Source organism: Mustelus asterias, chromosome 7, assembly GCF_964213995.1.
Source record: "Mustelus asterias chromosome 7, sMusAst1.hap1.1, whole genome shotgun sequence".
Lineage (NCBI taxonomy): Eukaryota > Metazoa > Chordata > Chondrichthyes > Carcharhiniformes > Triakidae > Mustelus > Mustelus asterias.
In genome coordinates, this window is record NC_135807.1 from 67,335,181 (window position 1) to 67,358,153 (window position 22,973).

Genomic DNA, 22,973 nt, shown 5'->3' on the forward strand with positions numbered 1-22,973 from the left:
CATACAGTCAGTGCCAGAACCCTCCTTCCCCTGGATATTGGACCCCTTCCCCCTAATCCCCCACCCACACAGTCAATGCCAGAGCCCACCCATCCCCCAAACAGCCATCTCCAGTCCCACGTTTGCTCCCCCCACCACCACAAATAAATGAATCTCCTCCCCCCCCCCCCCCCCTCCCATGAGGCTCCCACTGGGTTCCACTCCTGGCACTGCCCTGGCACTGCGACATCGCGGGCTCTTTCTGGCCATGTCCCTCTCCCCCGGGGGCTATTCTCACCTTTACGCCCCAAAGGGGATCCCCAAGACAGGTCCACGTCTGGGTGAACCTGTTGTAAACCACGCTGGCGTGACGTCACTTTGGCATGGTTTGAATACATGGAGTGGGGTCAATATACAGCGAGAGTGGAGATTAATGAAATGTAAATACATTAAAATATATTTAAATCAGGTTCATGCCCATTACGGATGTGAACTTGATTACATCACGGCAAGGGGCGGTGAAAATCAGAAGTCGTGATCTCGCCAGTGAGATCCGTGACTTGCGGGGTTTTGCCAAATCTTGAACCCTCCGCCATTCCCGTGGATGGCAAACATGAGCTCAAGATCGCCCCTTATGTTCTGGATTTTGCAAGCACGGGCTGGCTGGGTACCACCTGCAACTTGCCCTTTGCGAATAACAGCTGGCATATGCCGTTTGACGCGATCTGCCAGTCCTTGTGACATATGACCTACACACCTCACATCAGACCCGCAATGAAATTCAGATGCAATGGCAGGATTATCCAGTTATGTGGGTTCCAGTGCCAGAAATTCCTGCCCCAGCTAAACAAACTTTTAAATGGTTCACCAAATTTCCTGTCCCACCAGCTACAATTCCCACAGCGGGCGGAAAAGGAAATTTTGTTTATTACTCACTACTCATTTGTGTGACAGGCAGAACATCTTTTCGGTTTGACGGCAGCCAATGTCGAACTTCACATGTTGCTCACATTTTTCAGACACCTTACCCTTCCACGGTAATCTGAGGTAAACTGGGCACTTTCTAGCGCCAAAAGCAATGGCTTTAGGTTTAAGAGTCTGTGAGATATATGGCACAAAATGCTTTAATCAGGGCAGTCATTAGATCACTTTGATACATTATTTTGGCATCAACTTCCCATGTTGAGCAAATGGCTCAAGCTTGATTTACAATGTTGCTGATGAGACTAATCTCATAGTGTGTGGAACTGTAAAAATGCTGAAGGGTTTTTTGACCATGGGGCAGCACGGTGGCACAGTGGTTAGCACTGCTGCTTCACAGTGCCAGGGTCCCGGGTTCGATTCATGGCTTGGGTCACTGTCTGTGCGGAGTTTGCAAGTTATTCCCGTGTATGCGAGGGTTTCCCCCCACACTCCAAGATGTGCGGGTTAGGTGGATTGGCCATGCTAAATTGCCCCTAAGGTAAATGCATGGGATTATGGAGATAGGGCCTGGATGGGATTGTGGTTGGTGCAGACACGCTGGGCCAAATGGCCTCCTTCTGCACTGTGTGATTCTATGATTCTATGACCAGTGAAGATAGGCTTGCAGTAGACTGTGGCAGAAAACTCTCTAACAGATTTCTCAACTAGTATATCAAGGAAAGGGAGTTAATTTACCTGTTCTATTTCAAATGTGAATTTGAGTACAGGATTGAGCCCATTAAGACAGGTAAGTAATTACATTGAACTACAGATTTAAGTATAGCAAACGTATCATCCACATATCAGAAATATGCAGGGGATAGGAGGTTAGGTGTCATTCCATCGAAAACACGTTTCTCATGGAACACAACAAAGATGTCTGTGAGAGTTGGGCCTAGAGGGGATTCCACGGCAAGAGCATCAATTTGGGCATGGTGTCATTAAAACTGAACTCAACTGCGCAAGTTACTGAGCTCGTAAGTTCGATGAATACTCATTCTCGCAGAGGTGGCAGATCTAGATTGCCATGATATGCAAATTTGCAGTAGTGCAAATATTTATGGCTTTCTTAAGTGGAACATTGGTGAATAGGCTAGCAATGTCAAATGAGCACAGGGACACAGCATTGCGATTGATTTGCAAGTTCTGTTTGGTCTTGTATCTCAAGAGTTTGGGGAACAGGTGAAGCTAGTTGTTTCACATTGCTACTATGCAGTAGCAACGTGAATGGCGTTCACCCGAACAGGATGCTGCCATCAAACCAAAAAGATGTTCTGCCTATTACACAAATAAGTAATCTGATATCTGAATTTCATTGCCATTGTGATGCTAGCTAAATAGACTGTATGTCAAAAAGACTGGTGGATCATACCAAACAGGATGCCCCAGTCACTGTTCGTAATGAGCAGGGTACAGGCCGTATCCAACCAGCCTTTGCTGAGAAAACTCAAAATACAATGTCCAAAATTAGATTTGAACCCACGTTTGGATAACATTGGCGAAATAACCGCAGTGTGCTAAGATTTATGCTGACACCCAATTTAAGATTTTCAGTTGGACTCGCAGTGTGGCACCATCAACTGGCGCATTCTCCACAGCAATACTCCATGCAAAGTGTACTGATGAGTGCAAGATGAAAAGTTTTGGCATCTCTCTTGTTTTGGTCAAAAATTAGCTTTGATAATAAATATGAAATGTGCTAAGCCAGGGCGGTGATGATTTTGCTGTGATTAGTCTGCAGAGGTGTAGCCTTGGGGTATTGAATGACAAGCATACAAGTGTCTGACGCAATGTGTTGGAGTCCAATCATTTTATCACAGGCACAGCAGCTATGGATTGTGACACGGAGGAAAGATAATCTAATGTAGTTGCCACTTTTTGACAGGATACAAGTTCCAGTAATAAATGGATTACTGGATAAGGCAGCATCTTCAGCTGCAAAAATACAGTGCCAGAGTCAGCTTCTTTAAGCATATTTTCCATGCTGTGCTTGGAACGCTCCACGAAATACATTGACTGGTTCTAAACTTGAATGTCATTGTATTAGATATTGAAGGGCAGTCAGTTGGTTTGTGACTTGTTGCGAAACAAATGGCATTTTGTGAGTTCCTTTGAAAATTCTGCGCCGAATTGAAGAAACCTACTTTCTAAGGCATCAAAACATTATTTATTTTCTTAATCCAACTTTATTCCCTGTTGTTTCTCCCCCTTCTGAGTCATGCTGAGGCGAATACATTCATAGATGCTGGCGTAATCTAGTGCATTTTGAAAGCAGCCATTCTTTATGTACAAGCCTCAGAATGAAATGCTGAGAAATTATTCAACTGTGCAACACTTCATCGCACAATCTGACCACGTCCACATCCAACTGGATAGAAGTCAGGAGCAAGAAATCAAATTCAACATTTAATCAACAAGCTCAATAGCTTTGTATATTTCCCCACTAAAGCAAGGAACACAATTTTAATTATTTTAAGTATAACATAATTATGGTGAGTCTTGATGGAAATAAACTCTGCACATGGTGAATAAAGATTTAAATTAATATCTGGCACTGTGAAATCACATTTCTCTTATTAGGAAAACGCAAGCATTTAGTTCGACTGCAAGTTGCAACAGGGTACAAGTCACAGAATCAGGTTAATCCCTGGCTGTGCAGAGGGGACAAGATTTTCACAGCACAGTGGAAGAGGGTATGGGAGCATGCAGGGTGGAAAAGTTCCCAAAAAGGACGTCAGATCTGGATTTCAATGAGATTCTACCCTCTTTCAGCTTTGCCCAGGGTGGCTCGTGATTCTAGTCAAGACCTGTATGTGTCAGGCGGAAAACAAATTGAGGTACTTAAAAATGTGATCAAGAGCCTTCTCGGACATGGGCCTTCTCTTTCCTAACTGCACACAGTGTCTGTAACTCACCGAGGATGGAGAAGGCGAGTACACAACAGGAACTCATCATAGAATGAAACTGACCCGATATGAACAATATGACATGTGAAACTGACAAATCAGTTGTCAGCCGCAATGAAAGGCTTGTGCTGACATGAGCAGTTCTTTCAGCCTAAACTCACTGATTTTGTTGAGGACAGTGACTTTGTACAACTTATTGCAAGTACTTTGGATACATCAGAGGATAATCTGACTTTACAGCCTGAGACATGTCTCTGTGCCATTGGATCTACATATTCTGAAGTTAGTTGGACTTCTGAGAAGAAGAAGAACTTCCTCCTGCTCAGCAGCCTCCGTGAAAAAGGGCAGCAACACCAGCAGCAGCAGCCGATGCCTTCTTGACAGCTACATGAAGCTGCATAAAACAGAAGGGATGAACATTGGGCTGCACCTTGGAAAAAAACAGGCTCAACTATTACATGAGGGAAAGAGGGTTGGTAGGAAGATATGTTGGGGTTCAATGAAGAAAGATGTGTGGAGGCATGTGTAGAGCATTAACACTGGCATGAACCTGCTGGGTTGAAATGGCTGGTTTTGGTGCTGCGAATACAGCAAAACTATGTAATCTCAGGATTACTATCAGTGTGAAATCATTCCCATTCAGAAGGATGTTATGACCAGGTGAGAAGGAGCAAACTGGCTCCCCTCTATTCAACTGCCTAGGTCAGTCATCACAAAAGTTTAACTTGTTTTTTCACAAGGATATGTGCCTTTTCCAAATCAGAATGTATTTAACTATTTATGCAGTTAGCAATAAGGAGCCAATCAAACAAGGTCTTCTCGAGTTAGAGCAAATTTGTTAACCACTAAGTCCGAGAAAAAAAAACAAAAACACGGCATTACATGCGCACAGATATCAGAAATAAGAGAAGTTACAGTCCAATAAAAAAATATATATAATTAAGTGTCCTTTACCTGTCTTTAAGACATAGATTATTAAATGTTGCGGGCAATTTGGATTAGTTGGTTTTGTGAATGCGGTCGGATGTAGAGGATGTTGCAATAATGACGAAAACTTGGTTCACAAGTAGATTTCTAGTAAAGTTGACTCCTGGACCAGTTAATACATTTGTTCCAACAGAGAGAGAGAGGATGAACTCCAGTTTATGGCAAATATGTAGTTGGAGGCTGACCAGCTGTGTGTTGGAATAGTCAAGGCTATAGGTTACACTGGCATGGGTGAGGATGTTTTATTTATTCTTTCATATGATGTGGGTGTTGTTAGCTGGGCCAGTATTTGTTGCCAATCCCTAATTGTCCTTGAGAAGGGGGTGGTGATGAGCTGCCTTCCTGAACTATTGCAGACAGTATCATGTAGGTACTCCCACAGTGCTGTTAGGGAGAACATTCCAGGGTTTTGACCCTGTGACAGTGAAGGAACGGTGATATAGTCCCATATCAGGGTGGTGTGTGGGACTTGCAGGTGGTGTTTTATTTTCTCAGTAGCAAGTGAGGTGAGGTGTCATAACCTCGGGCAATGTTATGGAAGTGATGTCAATAATGGCTTGGCAATGTGCTTGGAGTTCATCTCAGGGTCAAATATGGCATCAAGGTTGTGTATAATCTGCTTCAGGTTCTGTCAGTTGCCAGAGAGAGGAGTGGTGTCAGTGCCTATGGAATTGAACACAATGGGGGGAATTCTCTGGCCACTCCGCAGCATGTTTCTTGCAGCAGGGAGGCGATGCACTGTTCGTTGGGAGCAGGATCCTCTGGTCCCGCCACTCTCAATGGGAGTTCCCATTGATTGCACCCCACTGGGAAATCCACAGGCCGGGATGGGCCATCAACGGGACCAGAAGATCGCGCTGGCAATAAGAGCCAGAGAATTCTAATGGCTTTCTTCGTCTCAATATTTAAAACAGTATCCCCGACTAAACTTACATCCTATCACTAAGTGTGACTAATATCATTCAATGCTGAATTGTGAAGATGAGTGTGAATTATAATTGCGAACACCAATCAGGGTTGAGAATGCCCAAAGCTATATCACATAGGCATGAATTTTATACATTAGCTTATGTGCCGCACAGCTTCACACAACTGGGAGCACATATCAGAGATTCAGATGCTGGGATTAGCACTATATTTCTCCAGAACAAGGCGTTAAAAGTGGACATACCTGCAATGCACCATGTGCCTGCTATTTTCCTCTGTTCAGATTGCTACGATGACTTGGAAGAGAGGAGTAAGCCAGTAAAAAATCACTTTAAACACTTTTAGACTTTTTATATTGATCAGCATTTGAATCAGACTGTGTTTTTTTAGACATGGAAGTCTTCCCACATCTAGAGGCAGACAAAGTTGATTTATTATTGTCGCGTGTATTAACATACAGTGAATAGTATTGTTTCTTTTGCGCTATACAGATAAAACATGCCATATATAGAGAAGGAAAGGAGAGGGTGCAGAATGTAGTGTTACAATCATAGCTAGGGTGTAGAGAAAGATCAACTTAATGCGAAGTAGATCCATTCAAAAGTCTGATGGCAGTAGGGAAGAAGCTGTTCTTGAGTCGGGTTGGGACGTGTCCTCAGACTTTTATATTTTTTTCCCGATGGAAGAAGGTGGAAGAGAGTATGTTCGGGGTCCTTATGTCTGTTTTCTGTAGTTTGTTTTTCTTGAAACAGGTCACTATCCTGAAGCTATAGTTTGAAGAAATCTGATACAGCGGTGGGTCTCAGGTGTTAAATGCGCAATTACTAGTGATGTAACGCATTAAAGATCTAACAAAGTGTGTCACAGTGGGACAACTTGGGCTGCTGTCCATGGCTGTCTTTAAGCTAATTACACTCAAAGATGTTCGCTTCTTTTATTATTTAATTTTTGATTATCTCCCTTATTCCTTTCCTACTAAAAGCTGTGTCATATACAGAAAAGAAATACTTATATTTATATAGTACCTGACTGTAATTGAAACATTTCTAGGCATTTTGCAGAATGAGTAATTTTTTGACTGCTGCAACTGCTTTAATAGTAGATAGACTACAACTACTGAACCATTCATTCACAGTCCTACAGCACCATGCCTAACCCTAACCCTCATATCCCCATTTCTCATGTGTGTGCCTAGATAGTTTGATGCTAAGGATCTCACAATGAGCTTAGTTTTGTGTAGTTGTGTCTACTTTCCAACATGAGGCCATCTTTATTCTTTCTACTCTACTCTCTAGTGTGAGATTGATGAACTCAAGGAAGAGATTCTGGACCTGTCTGGCAAGTGTTTCTTGAAAACTGTTTCACACCCATTCAACCACTGGTGCGTTCTTTATTTATTTTTAATTACCAACCAAAGACAGTGCCTATGTCTTGTGGGGAGAATGGAGTGCAAACAGGGAAACCATTTTCCCTCCCATCTCATGCAGCAACCTGTCTTCTTTGCCAGGTATCAAAAAGGTTGGAATAGTTTGAATCACTACAGTGCAGAAGGAGGCCAATTGCCCATCGAGCCTGCACTGACAACACCCAGGCCCTATACCTGTAACACCATGTATTTATCCTGCTAATCCCGCTGACACTGAGGGGCAATTCCACATAACCTGAAGATCTTTGGATGTGGGAGGAAACCGGAGCACCCGGAGGAAACCCACGCAGACACAGGGAGAATGTGCAAACTCCACTTAGGCAGTCACCCGAGGCTGGAATTGAACCCAGATCCCTGGCACTGTAAGACAGCAGTGCTAACCACTGTGCCACCATGCTGCCACAGTGCTGCACTCCAATTCCTGTAGCTATTTTGGCTACCCCTGATTTTTGACCAGCAACTTTTGTACACCATAAAATATTTGAAAAAGCAAAAAACAAAGTTGAAACTTTTCCAGCTCTTTCGCCTCTTTTCCACACAGCTTTAATTAGCCACATTCTTTTAAAGTTCAGCACCATCCTCCTTTCACCATCCCTCCCCCCCCCCCCCCCCCCCCCGCCCCACACACATACACATATATGAAGTCGAATTTTAGATTGTCTAATTTGTGCCATAATGGTTTTTAACTCTCTCTCTCTTAAGGTATTTGCGCACTATATACCTTGGCATTCGAAGCCGTCGGAGTGGGGAGCTCGATCGCTGGCGTTTTTACTGGAAGATGGTGTATGAGTATGCAGATGTAAGTATGTTACATCTGCTGGCGACCTTTTTGGAAAGTGCTCCACAGCTTGTGCTGCAGCTGTGCATCGTAATTCAGAGCCATCGATTAGAGGCACTCCAAGGTAAGGAATGATCCATTTACAGAAGACTAGTGATTAAAACCTGAGGTTTTACCATGATTGTGGTGCAGAAAATTATGTTGCAATTACAACACAGAAATAGCCCATTTGATCCAATCAGTTCTTGGTGGTGTTTAGCAGTAGAGGCAAGCCCACTTGCTCACTCTGCTCCAATTCTTTATTTCCCTTCCCTATGTCTAACCTATCCTTAAATGTTGACATTTGCCTGGAATGTCTTCAGAGCTGCTCCCACTCCCCAGCCAGTCTGGTGGAATCCTAGTTAATGTTTAGAGGTTTCCATTACATTCCCATTGAAGTATGGGATCAGAATGGGGTCAACTCCAAGGAAAGTTCCTGCCATGATCTCTGCTTCAATCATTAATTCTGGTCAAGCCTTGCACGGCCTGGTGTGGATGACATGTTGCAGGTTCTGAAGTGTATCAATGGAAGGCTTTTAATTTTCCTCTCAAGTTTGTTGGATGGGCAGTGAGAATGATAAAAGCTGCCCTTACAGGGAATTATCCATGTCAATCACCTTTCCCAGAAATGTTGTCCGCTTTACAAAGTCCCAATCACATTTGACAGAGTATCCATTCCATGTCAAAGTAAATATCTCTTCTCACTCTCGAAGTACAATGTAACCGAGCAGAAACAATTCACTTTTGGCTCGGGAAGGTGATTCAAGGATACTTTCAATTTTGTGCAGCGGTTATTCTCCATGCCAAAAGCACCAAAATTACTTTGGACTTTTTACAATCCTTTCATCTGGTTGAACGAGACTAAGCACCAAAAGTTCTCAATGGCTGTGTTCTCTCTCTCCTGCTCTTCCCCTTGCTGTCTGTATACGATCAGTCTCTCCTCTGGAGAGCACCAGCACTGCAAAAGTGAAAATGTAACAAGATGTTGCAGTTTATTCGGCATGACAATATTCTAAGCTGATGGCTCCAAAATTATGCACTTGTAACCTGGTGAGGGGAGATTTTCTTTACAACCGTAAACTGCAATCGTGGTCTTTATGGATTGTGTTGCAGTAATGCACAGGGGAAATCTAAGCCCCATCACCGTCCCCAGCAGTTTGGCAACTGGGAAATATGGCCAGTGTCAATTGCTCTTTGTGCTGTTTCTGTATTGTGACTGCAGTGTGCAGCTAGTGGTGATGTAATCGTTAGAAAGAAGCTGAGCGGCTAAAAATAGCACAGTACCAGCACATTTCATCTTCAAGTGGCAGTGCTCAGCTTTGAAAGCAAATGCTTGGTTTTGATCCAACTCAATCAAACCAATGCAGTTGGGGTCACTTCAGATTTCTGACCTAGATCTCTAGTTACATCCACGTTGTGATTGCAGATAATTGTTTCCTCAATCCTAAGGGTTTATAAATATTGATGTTAGGGACAAATACTTTTGCCTGAAAAGCTGCAAATGAAAGCAGTTTAAATTCAATAGCGAGTCATTTTAAAATCATAAATCACAAACTACAGGAATATGGTTTGAATGAGAAATTAGCCTGGAACATGTATGATGATAGCAGATCAAGGTGTAGCTGTTTCTGAAATAACAGTGATGTCTGTTTCAAAAGACAGCAAACTCATGCTTGATGGTCATTAAGAATGAGAGCAGTTTTGAGATTTGATCCTGCCTATAGGTCATTTCAGAAGCTTTTATATGGTCGTTTTTGAAATAAAAACCAGGCAGACGATGTAAAAGGAACATTGCAATGTGTTTCGGTTGCTTACAACAAAGCACTTGGGGTGGAGATCAGCTCATATGAGAGATGAGTATCCTAAAAGGCAAATCATAACCCATGTAATCTCCTGGACTAGTTTCAATCAACCCAGAAAGTTGTAGAGGATTTTTTCTTCTCCTAGCTGGTTTGCCTGGGTGTCTATAACATGGTTTGAATGTGTGGTAAGGCTCACAAGTGAGTGGAACTGGCTGAATGGACTAGTTTCTTTTTGCTTGCTATTTTTGCATGTTCATATTAGCTTGGTCCTCTGATTCACTAGAAACATGATCATACCCACCCATACAGTTCAGCTGAAACCACTGGCCTTGAAATTCCATGTAGTTATTGTGCCCTTTTCAACCTCACAAAGCACTTTGGACAGGATTTCCAGGGACTCATCCTAGCGCTGCTGGCATTGACCCAGTGACTGGCATGAGGCTTGCCATGCATGGAGCACAACTAGCTAATCCTGCCAAGTTGCTTTTGGGCTCTGGGGATGTCCACCACTCAAAGGCACTCCGTGCCTGATCGAGGGACACAGTACTGGGAAAGGGACGGTGGGGGAGGGGAGGGTTCTACTGACAGCTACTGACACCCCTCCTTAAATGACCCCCACCCTGTGACTTCCATCACTCACCTGTGCGAAGGTCCCTTCTTGAACTGAGGTCTCTTGTTAGTGTGGTAGCAACAGCAGCCACTGCCTCCCTGGTGGTGCTGCTGACTACAGAAGAACTGTACTGCCCTCTTCCTACCAGATCCCACAGCAAAACTCCTCTCCCATTAATTAAGATCACTGGTGAAATCCTGGAAAATGTGGACCATTTTCTGTATCTTCGGAACCTCCTCTCACCAAAGGAAGACATGAATGACAAAATATATTATCACCTCCAGTGTGCCAGCTCAATCTCTGGCTAACTGAGAGAAAAAGTATTTGAAGACTAAATCTCAAACCTAGCTTACCAAGCAGCAGTGATTATCATGTTGACGACACCAAGGTAGGTGGTGTTGTGGATAGTTTGGAGGGATGTCAGAAGTTGCAGCGAGACATAGATAGAATGCAAGACTGGGCGGAGAAGTGGCAGATGGACTTCAACCCGGATAAGTGTGTAGTGATCCATTTTGGCAGATCCAATGGGATGAAGCAGCAGTATAATATGAAGGGTACCATTCTTAGCAGTGTAGAGGATCAGAAAGACCTTGGGGTCCGAGTCCATAGGACTCTTAAATCGGCCTCGCAGGTGGAGGATGCGGTCAAGAAGGCGTACGGCGTACTAGCCTTCATTAATCGAGGGATTGAGTTTAGGAGTCGGGAGATAATGCTGCAGCTTTATAGGACCCTGGTTAGACCCCACTTGGAGTACTGCGCGCAGTTCTGGTCACCTCATTACAGGAAAGATGTTGAAGCCATTGAAAGGGTGCAGAGGAGATTTACAAGGATGTTGCCTGGATTGGGGGGCATGCCTTATGAGGATAGGTTGAGGGAGCTTGGTCTCTTCTCCCTGGAGAGACGAAGGATGAGAGGTGACCTGATAGAGGTTTACAAGATGTTGAGAGGTCTGGATAGGGTAGACTCTCAGAGGCTATTTCCAAGGGCTGAAATGGTTGCTACGAGAGGACACAGGTTTAAGGTGCTGGGGGGTAGGTACAGAGGAGATGTCAGGGGTAAGTTTTTCACTCAGAGGGTGGTGGGTGAGTGGAATCGGCTGACGTCGGTGGTGGTGGAGGCAAACTCGTTGGGGTCTTTTAAGAGACTTCTGGATGAGTACATGGGATTTAATGGGATTGAGGGCTATAGATAGGCCTAGAGGTGGGGATGTGATCGGCGCAACTTGTGGGCCGAAGGGCCTGTTTGTGCTGTGGCTTTCTATGTTCTATGTTCCCATATGCTTTGGGGACTTGGACAACCTACAGCAGACCTCACAAGCACTGGAGAAGTACCATCAGCTGTACTTTTGCAAGGTTCACCAAATGCCAGTGGCAAGAAAGGTGGTTCAATAGCAGTGTCCATTAGCAATCTAACATGCCCACCATTAAGGTGCTAATCACTCAGAACCAGCTCTTGTGGCTGGGATATGTTGTTCGTATGCCTAACACCAGACACCCGAACTGTTCTACTCTAAACTCAGGAGAACTTAGGCAGTAGGAGACTCCCAGGAGGACAGTGGAAATGCTTTAGGAATGTCCTCATAGCATTGCTGAAGAGGCCAAACATCCCACCGGCTCATGGGAGGCCCGTACTTGTGACCTCCCAAAATTTGTTTTATTCTTTTATGGATTGCATGCAAAGTCAGCATTTGTTGACCATCCCTAATTTACCCTGGGACTAATGGCTTGCTAGGACATTTCAGGGGGCAGTTAAGAGTCAAGCCCCTGTGGGTCTGAAGTTACGTGATTCCCTTCCCTGAAGGACATTGGAAATGGAGAACATTTTTTCCGGAAGGTACTTAACACTGAGAGACTTCATCAGGACACACAGGAATGAAATCAAGGCATGGGAGAGTGCACAAACCTCCAAACAGCTCATCTGCCTGATCCTTCAAGCACCACGTGCCCCGTCTGTTACAGAGTTTACAGATCGTGCATTGAACTTATCAGCATTTCAGAACCTCCAAACTGGTGTAGAAGTAAGTCATCCTCAATCCCAAGGGACTGTCTAATGAGTGATTTGTGCCAATGGAAAGTAAGAATTTGATTAATTGCCCACTTAACGCCCTCAATTGGTGTCATGGTAAGAAAGCCATCCATAAGCCTTCCCACCCCAGGCTTGATCAGGGCAGAGGTGGGATCCCCACCTGGCAACACAATACTTCCTCAGTATAAGACTTGTTTCAGTCACATCAAGAATATTGCCCCACGTTTCATTTTGGCACATAATGGGAACCTGGAGAAATTTAAATAGAGCAATCAAAATAATACCAAGTCTTGGTTATCAGTATAGATTCAGGATCGGAGCCTCTGTCTTCACTGGAGAAATGCAAATTTCACTGGTGTATGATTGAGATCTGCAGAATGAAGAAGAAAAGGGATTCTGTTCAAATGAAGAGTTGAATATAGTTGGGCAAGAAGGGGAACTCTCGTGGGCATATTTACTAAATCTAGAAACACAGGGAGAATTATTAATTTAATTTGCTGGGCAGGAAACCTTTGGGATTGGTTGGAACACAAGTTTTACTCCCTGCCCATTATCACTCTCCATTGGCACCAACAGGTGAGGTATAAGACTTGCATTCCAACTGATTCTGTCCATTTCCTTGTCGACAGTTAAAACTTCCTGGAGTGCAAGGTTAGTTGGTTAGAAAACATAGGTATTGGTTTGTTTCCCAGCTGTTCACAGCAGTATGAGATCACAGGAATTTTAACTGCCAGGTCTTATTACTATGCTGCTTGTCCACTTCCCACCTGGAAAGTAGCTATATTCTGATAGTTGATTTTAAATTTGAGAAAAATTATCTTGCATTGGGGTCAAACTCGATTATTATTAGCTGTCAGACTTCAAGTGACAAAACTAAAATCCACTCTTGTATGTGGGCACTAAACAATGACAGGCAGATGAGCTAATTTTAACTGGTATTGTTCTAGAATACTAGAATACTATTATGCTGCATGTCAATTGAGGCTCTTAAGTGGATAATTAATGGCACTCATCCCACCATGATCAGTGGTCAACCAAGGAATAAAGGGTTAGCTATTACTTTAATAACAAATATACATCGATAGTGATGTCAGATCATGTGTTCCTAGAACTCAGAGAGATGTTTCTGGAAGGAGCTTCATAATTATCTATCCCTGTATATAGTTAACAAATGTTTGGAAGTTTCTGATGGTCTTGTTTCCAGTAGTTTCTGTTAAACACACTCTGGGATGATTTCTTGAAGAAACATCTTGGTAAACTAACTGATTTGCAAGGATCCCAAGTCAGGATGGTGAGTGGCTTAGAGAGGAACTTCCAGATGGTGCTGATCCAAGGTATCTGCTGTCCTTAGCCTTCTAAATAGTATTGGGTTTGGAAGGTACTGTCTCAGGAGCCTTGATGAGTTCCTACAGTGAATCCTATAGATGGTGCACATTGCTGCCACTGTGCGTTGATGGTGGAGGGAATGAAAGTTTGGGGATGGGGTGCCAATCAAGCAGGCTGCTTTGACCTGGATGGTGTCGAGCTTCTTGTGGGAGCTGTACTCCCCAGGCAAATGGACAGTATTCCATTACACTCCTGACTTGTGCGTTTAAATGGTGGTCAAACTACAGGGAGTTAAGAGATGAGTTATTCACCACAGGATTCCTAGCCTCTGACCTATTCTTTTAGCCCACTGTATTTACATGGTTAGCCCAGTTCAGTATAATATAGTGATACCTGAAGAACCACCACGACTAGTCAGAAGCTCTATTCCAAAGTGTACCATCTGCTAACCTAGTTGTAAACCTCACCATGAACAAGTTCACTAAAACTCCAGTAACCTACCTAGGCAAGTGGAATGTATTCCATTACACTCCTGACTTGTGCCTTATAGATGGTGGACAAGCTATGGGGAGTTAGGAGGCAAGTTAGTGGTAAATAACTCACCTCCTAAGTCCCCATAGTTTGTCCACCATCTGTAAGGCGCAAGTCAGGAGTGTAATGGAATACTCTCCATTTGCCTGAATGAGTACAGCTCCCACAACACTGAAGAAGCTCAACTCCATCCAGGAGAGAGCATGTTGTATGTCAAGGGTAAGTCTTGCCAAAGGCAATGAAAGTACAGACATTGACAGATTTCCAGCTTGACTAAACAGGAAATAATACAACTTTTGGAGATGCATGGTTTCTGTTGCAAGTTCATCTTAAACTTCAGTACGTTAACCCCATCACTGACAGACTTGCTACAGAAAAAAACAAAGGCAGTGTGGTCAGAAAGATGCCAAACCACATTCGAGAGACTGAAAGCTATGCTAACAAACAAATTGGTGCTGGCAGTCTAAGTTTTAACGAACCCTTTAATAGTCAATGTTAGTAACAGGGGTAGACTGAGTTCTGCTGCAAGATGATGAATCAGACATCGAAAGGCCAATTGGGCATTTCTCAAAGAAAATAAAGAGACAACAAAAGAAATATCCCACTGCAGAGAAGGAAACTCGAGGGCTGCTACTCACCCTCAAGCACCTGAAATATAGTCAGCAATGGATATAGAGGAACCTGCACCTACACAGATCACCTTCTCTTAACAGTTGTGGAGAAATTCAATATTCACCACTAACTTGCCTCCTAACTCCCCATAGCTTGTCCATTATCTATTTGCTTGCTATTGCAACCCTTCCACTTGAAGATTTTACACATTGCAGAAAAAAAATGATGTGATAGCGGATGCCCTATCTAGAGTTTAAATTTTCAATGGGAGACCAATTCCAGACTGTATAGAATGTAGCCACAGTGTCCGACGTCTGTGTGACTGAATATGTGTCTTTTCCTTTTCTTTTTTCAGAAGCTGAATTGTAATGAAATGCTGTTAGCGTTTCAATCGCCTGGTGGGGAGGTGTTATAAAACCATGGTTTATATTGAAAATGATTTTATTTATTGAGTGGGCTGAAACCACAGGTATATTTAAAAAGATTGACAATGGCATTTAAAGTGAACTAAACAGCAGTTCTTAAGATAGCCGACCATTTACATAGCTTCACCTCACAAATTATAAAAGCTATCAGAAAAGGGATGTGTGGTCCAGAAATAGCATACCAAAGACAATCAACTTAAATGAATGCAAATGACCTACCTCCTGAGACATTCACAGATATACAAACATATTTAGTTGGGTGCAGACCAAACTGTTAAGAGCAATCACTTTAGACACAGGACCAGCCATGTAATCTAATCACTGTATAATGGACCTGAAATGAAACCTGCCCAGTTTGCTGTGACTATATTTGGTAACTGGCCAGTCGGAGACCAGAAAGACCTTGGGCGGGATTTTCCATTCTCCCCGCAGCATATCTTGCAGCAGTGGAATTAGCCTGCCATTAGTCAGTGGCACTTTCAACAGCGTTTCCCATTGTTCACCTCCTCCGCTGCCAGGGACCCCATGGCAGAGGGTTGCCGTCGCCCGGTGCCAGAAGATCATGACGGCGGGAATGGCCAGAAAATCATGGGAACAGGAATAGACCATTCAGCCCCTCGAGCCCGTTCAACCATTCAATGAGACCGTGGCTGGTGATTCCTACAGTGGGCGGGACTGGAAAATTTACCCCAATTTCTTTCTCTTTTAAAACTTATACAAAAACAGTAAACCTGTCTGTGTGTCTTTTACATTTACAGCACTCAAGTAGTTAAACACTCACTGAATTGTTAAGCAATTTTTTAAAAGAAGAAGCATCTGCTGCATTCAACCAAGAGGTGAAAATTGAGGGGAGTCAGACATAGACATAGACATAGAATCTTACAGTGCAGAGGAGGCCATTCGGCCCATCGAGTCTGCAGCAACCACAATCCCACCCAGGCCCTATCCCCATAACCTCATGCATTTACCCTAGCTGGTCCATCTGACACTAAGGGGCAATTGAGCATGGCCAATTCACCTAACCCTCATCTTTGGACTGTGGGAGGAAACTGGAGCATCCGGAGGAAACCCACGCACCAACTGGATCCTGAACTTCCTAACTCACAGACCACAATCAGTAAGGATAGGCAACAACACCTCCTCCACGATCATCCTCAACACCGGTGCCCCACAAGACTGTGTTCTCAGCCCCCTACTATACTCCTTATACACCTATGACTGTGCAGCCAAATTCCCCTCCAATTTGAGTTTCAAGTTTGCTGACGAAACCACCATAGTGGGTCGGATCTCAAATAATAATGAGACAGAGTACAGGAATGAGATAGAGAATCTGGTGAACTGGTGTGGCAACAATAATCTCTCCCTCAATGTCAACAAAACGAAGGAGATTGTCATCGACTTCAGGAAGCGTAAAGGAGAACATGCCCCTGTCTACATCAACGGGGACGAAGTAGAAAGGGTCGAGAGCTTCAAGTTTTTAGGTGTCCAGATCACCAACAACCTGTCCTGGTTCCCTCATGCCGATGCTATAGTTAAGAAAGCCCACCAACGACTCTACTTTCTCAGAAGACTAAGGAAATTTGGCATGTCAGCTACAACTTTCACCAACTTTTACAGATGCACCATAGAAAGCATTCTTTCTGGTTGTATCACAGCTTGGTATAGCTCCTGCTCTGCCCAAGACCGCAAGGAACTACAAAAGGTCGTGAATGTAGCCTAATCCATCACACAAAGCAGCCTCCCATCCATTGACTCTGTCTACACTTCCCGCTGCCTTGGCAAAGCAGCCAGCTTAATTAAGGACCCCATGCACCCCGGACATTCTCTCTTCCACCTTCTTCCTTCGGGAAAAAGATACAAAAGTCTGAGGTCAAGGACAGCTTCTTCCCCGCTGCTGTCAGACTCTTGAATGGACTTACCTTGCATTAAGATGATCTTTCTCTACACTTAGCTATGACTGTAATACTACATTCTACACTCCTGCGTTTCCTTCTCTATGAACAGTATGTTTTGCCTGTATAGCGCGCAATACTGTATGTGACAATAATAAATCAAATCAAAGCAGACGCAGGGAGAATGTGAAAACTCCACACGGACAGTGACCCAAGCCAGGAATCGAACCTGGGCCCCTGGCGCTGTGAGGTAACAGTGCTAACCACTGTACAGCCCCAATTCTACCACTCCTCACCTGACAGTAAATAAAGATAAAAGTCACCATCATTCCAGACGACCATAGGCTGGGGGGGAAAGCTGATTTAACTGAAGGGTCACCACAGGCAAGGGGCAAGGTTGAGAAGGCAGGCCTTCATGATTCACCCCAGCCAGTGCAGGAATTGAACCCACGCAGTTGGCATCACTCCAGCACAAACCAGCCATCCAACCAACTGAGCTAACCCACCCCCCCCATTACCGATAGTAACAGTTGCACCTTTCAGGAACCCAGCTACAATGCGAGGAATTACAATTTCATGCAGAGGCAGCACTTGCCCAAGCTAGTGAAACCACTGTAGATTCATTCATTTTAACAATGTAAAAGCAAATTAACCATTCTGTGTTGTGCATATTGCATTACTGAAGACAGGAAACTAGGACAGAGTCCTTTAATGTTGATGTTATTCCTGAATGTTTAACAGTTTGAAAAAGAATTAAAAGCAGTGGCAAGCAGAGTTTTTTGTGAGTGTAACACTTTTCTCTGTGTTTAGAAAATCTCCTTTCATTGCATTAAGTGTGTAAATCCTATATTTTTCTGGAAAAGAAATGTCACTGAGAGAACAAGCAAATGAGAAGCTGGCAGTGTGAATTTGTGCTGGGTGAATGTAAGAGGGAGTTTGGCCTGAATGTGTGTTAATGCTAGCTAAATGTGTTGGTATAACTCAAGGTTTTGTGTAGATTGTGTTGTTTGCACTCCTCGTCACGTAGGTTAACTGTGAAATAAATTAGTCACATTGTGTTGTTTAAATTGAGGATGGGGCTGAGAGTTGAGTGAATTTCTGAGTGAGTCATCAAAATAAATGGGTGTGGAAACACTGACAAAGGCAGTTTGAGCAAACTAATGGAATGAGTTGTATTAAGTGATGCATTTAGCCTGAGCAATAAAGGTCTGAGACACTGTGGGCTTGTGTCTGAGAGACAACAATTGGCAAGAAAAAGTTGTTGTAAGACTAGTATTTATCAATAACACAGCGACTGGGATTATACAAATGGTAGGGCTGGGAGCTACTCCAGTGGACTGCATGATGTAGGATATCCTATATCTGGAAAGTACTGAGGGGTAGTGCATATTAGTGAAATGTCACAATGTAGGATTGCCTGAGCAGTGAAATGCAGAGCTCAATGTCTAGCTGGATACTTTCAGAAACATGCAACACTGACAAGCTGCATTTATATCGTAATTTTGACATCGTAAAACATCCCAAGGTACATCAGATGTGCGTTGTTGAACAACATCAGATCATATAAGGAAATAGTAGGGCAGATGACCAAAAGCTTGGTCAAAGAGGAAGGTTTTAAGAAGCGCCTACATGGAAGAGAGAAAGGTAGGGAGGTTGATGGGTTAAGGAAGAGAATTCCAGGCTCAGCCCTCTGTGGTTGAGTGATCAAAATCAGGCTAGCGCCAGAGGTCAGAGTTGGAGAGGATCTCAGAGATCGCAGAGGGATGCGGGGTTGAAAGAGGTTACAGAGAAAGGGAGGTGCGAGGCCTTGAGCGATTTAAAACAAGGGGGAGAATTTTGAAATCAAGGTGTTCCAGTCCGAGAGGAAATGTAGGTCAGTGAGCACAGGGGTGAAGGGAATAGTCAAGTCATAGAGTCATAGAGGTTTTCAGCATGGAAACAGGACTTTCAGCCTAGCTTGTCCATGTCACCCAGTTTTTACCAGTAAGCGAGTCCTAATTGCCCACGTTTGGCCCATATCCCTCTATACCCATCTTACCCATGTACTGTCTAAATGCTTCTTAATTAGACAAAATTTTACCCGCTTCTACGATTACCTCTGGCAGCTCGTTCCAGACACTCACCATCCTCTGTGTGAAAAAATTGCCCCTCTGGACCCTTTTATATCTCTCCCCTCTCACCTTAAACATATCCCTTTAATTTTAGACTCCCCTGTCGTTGGAAAAAGATGTTGACTATCTACCTTATCTATGCCCCTCATTATTTTATAGACCTCTATCCGATCACCCCTAAGCCTCCTAGCTCCAGGGAAAAAAGTCCCACTATATCCAACCTCTCCTTATAACTCAAACCATCAAGTCCCAGTAGCATCCTAGTAAATCTCTTCTGCACTCTTTCTAATTTAATAATATCCTTTCTATAATAGGGTGACCAAAACTGTATACAGTATTCCAAGTGTGGCCTTACCAATGTCTTGTACAACTTCAACAACTTTTGTATTCAATGTTCTGACCAATGAAACCAAGCATGCCGAATGCCTTCTTCACCACTCTGTCCACCTGTGACTCCAGTTTCAAATAGCTATGAGCCTGTACCCCTGGATATCTTTGTTCTATAACTCTCCCCAACGACCTACCATTAACTGAGTAAGTCCTGCCGTGGTTCGATCTACCAAAATGCATCACCTCGCATTTGTCTAAATTAAACTCCATCTGCCATTCATCAGCCCACTGGCCCAATTGATCAAGATCCCATTGCAATCCTTCTTCACTGTCCACTATGCCACCAATTTTAGTGTCATCTGCAAACTTACTAACCATGCCTCCTAAATTCTCATTGAAATCATTAATATAAATGACAAATAAGAGTGGACCCAGCACCAATCCCTGAGGCACACCGCTGGTCACAGGCCTCCAGTTTGAAAAACAACAGTCTACAACCACCCTCTGGCTTCTGTCGTCAAGCCAATTTTGTATCCAATTGGCTACCTCACCCTGGATCCCGTGAGATTTAACTTAATGCAACAATCTACCTGTAGTACCTGTCAAAGGCCTTGCTAAAGTCCACGTGACAATGTCGACTGCACTGTCCTCATCTACCTTCCTGGTTACCCCTTCAAAAAACTCAATCAAATTTGTGAGACATGATTTTCCACTCACAAAACCACGTTGACTGTCCCTAATCAGTCCTTGCCTCTCTAAATGCTTGTAGATCCTGTCTCTCAGAATACCTTCTAACAACTTTCCCACTACAGACGTTAGGCTCACCTGCCTATAGTTCCTAGGCTTTTCTCTGCAGCCCTTCTTAAACAAAGGCACAACATTTGGCACCCTCCAATCTTCAAGCACTCACCTGTGGCTGTTGATGATTCAGATATCTCTGCTAGAAGACCCACAATTTCCTCCCTAGTCTCCAACAATGTCCTAGGATATACTTCATCAGGTCCCGGGGATTTATCTACCTTGATGCACTTTAAGACTTCCAGCACCTCCTTCTCTGTCATATGTCCACTCCTCAAGACATCACTATTTATTTCCCCAAGTTCTCTGACATCCATGCATTTCTCAACAGTAAATAGTGATGAGAAATATTCATTTCGGATCTCACCCATCTCTTGTGGATCCGTACATAGGTGACCTTGTTGATCCTTAAGAGGCCTTATTCTCTCCCTAGTTACTTTTTTGCCCTTTAGGTATTTGTAGAAGCTCTGCGGATCCTCCTTTGCCTTATCTGCCAAAGAAATCTCATGTCCCCTTTTTGCCCTCCTGAGTCTAGAGATGAAAAAGCTTCCATATTTTGATGGTCCCACAGCCAGTACTGAGATGAATATCAAATCAAAGGGGATCAAGTGGGTGATTTGCTACAGACATCATGGGGAGGATACTGGGGATTCGGAATGTTCTGGGTACAAATCTGTTTAATCTTGATGCTAATGATGAAAATAATGGCAAAGTGATTTGACTGAGTAATCAAGAGAAATAGCTTAACACTGTGAAGTTAGCCCTGGAGAGGACAATTTTCCTAGCTGTGAGAATTAGAGGACTTGACAGTCTGACGTGCAGCAATGATTGGGCAATCAAGAATAATCTGTTGCTTTTCACTTGCCAGGGTAGGGGACATAACGGAGAGGGTGGGAAAATGTCTCGAAAGTGTCGAAAAACAGACGGAAGTCATAATTCATTTGCAATCCAATGATAGGACATAATAGGGTGGAGTATTTGACGAGGGGATTTGTGGTGTTAAACAAAAGAGCAAGACCTCAAAAATGGAAATCTCAGGATTATTCCACATGATTTTTGTTGGGTTGCTGAGGGAGGAAGATTCTGGAAATGTAGTGAGAAGGATAGAAACTGGATGTGAGGGAGAGTTTCAGATTCCTGGGAAATTGGAATAAATTCTGGGACAGAAAAGATGCTAAAATGAGCTGGACTTTAAAGCAACCATTGTTCTCGCACAGAGAGTAAATGGAACAGTGGGTGGGAATTAAATTAATGGGGGAGGTGTAAGTGAAACAGACAAACAACATAATGACATCAATAGGGAAAAGATCAAATGAAGGAATGTTTTAAAGGATCTGTTTTTGCGCAGCATCATGAAGAATAGACCAGTTAGAAATATATATAACCATGACAACAATAACTGCAACTTGCAATTATATGCCATCTTTAACACATAAAAATATACCAACGCAAATAAACTTACATTGAGTTAAGATAAGGTAACTGAAAACTTGGGTGAAAGTGGGTTTTTAAAAGGCTTTTAAATATCAAGAGTTGCATAAAAAATCCCAAGAGGTTGGGCTGAGAAAGATAAAGGTCACAGTATTAATCTTGGATGGAGGTACAAAAGGGACGTAAGGAGGGGGAACTGAAGGACACCTGCTGGGAAGTAAGGCTAAATAATGTAGCAGACGGTAAGGTGGAAAGCAGACAGCAAATCAAAGTTGACAATTTAGAGCCGATAGATTCATAGATGATGCACCGAAGGAGACCATTCAGCCCATCGTCTGTACCAGGTCTCCACAAAAACAATTAATCGATGCCATTCTCCACCTTTTGCCTGTAGCCCTGCAATTATTTTCTCTTCGCATAATGATCCAATTCCCTTTTGAACGTTGTGATTGAACCTACCTCCATCACACTGTCAGGCAGTGCATTCCAGATCCTAACCACTCACTGAACCAAATCGTTTTCCTTGTGTCTCCATTGCTTCTTCAGCCAACAAGCAAATGTTTTGACAATGCCTATTTATTGGCACATTCAAATAATGAGAGTAGTGTGTTTCCCAATGGGTATTCTCCTTTTCCTTTTGCAGAAAATGGAGGAGGAGAAGTGAAGGAATGTCACACAGCTAGTCTAGAACATTGTTCACATTTAAGGAATGTGCACATCAGCCCAGCAATCAATATCCAGAAATGGCTACACATGGTACGGAAACAGTAAGATTTATGCCAAACAAGTACCCAGATAATCACCATCTCCAACAAGGCAACATTTTTGTCCCCTACACATCGGAGGACCATGAGTCAGCTATTTCCCAAGTTTAGAAACCTGAACCCATCGCTTTTGCCCATACCCACTATATTTTGGTCTTCTGCAAGCATGAGCAGACAGGGTTCAAGTTTTCCAAGTCCTGAGATAGCTTTGGAAGAGGGTGGGTGCCGAAATGGGCTGGGTGGAAGGCTTGCCTCAGTTTACTAGGACATTAGTCCAGTTCTCCAACATAGTTCACATGCCCCCTAAATCT

General features: G+C 43.4%; 1 protein-coding gene across 1 annotated transcript in view; it reads left to right on the forward strand.

Annotated features, from left to right (window-relative positions):
* The window catches only part of xkr4 (XK related 4), a 265,025-nt gene that overhangs the window by 176,690 nt on the left and 65,362 nt on the right, over positions 1-22,973 (forward strand). Inside the window, exon 2 of the mRNA XM_078217073.1 lies at positions 7,891-8,090. Within this exon, the coding sequence (XP_078073199.1) occupies positions 7,891-8,090 (200 nt within the window). The remainder of the gene's footprint in view (positions 1-7,890; positions 8,091-22,973) is intronic.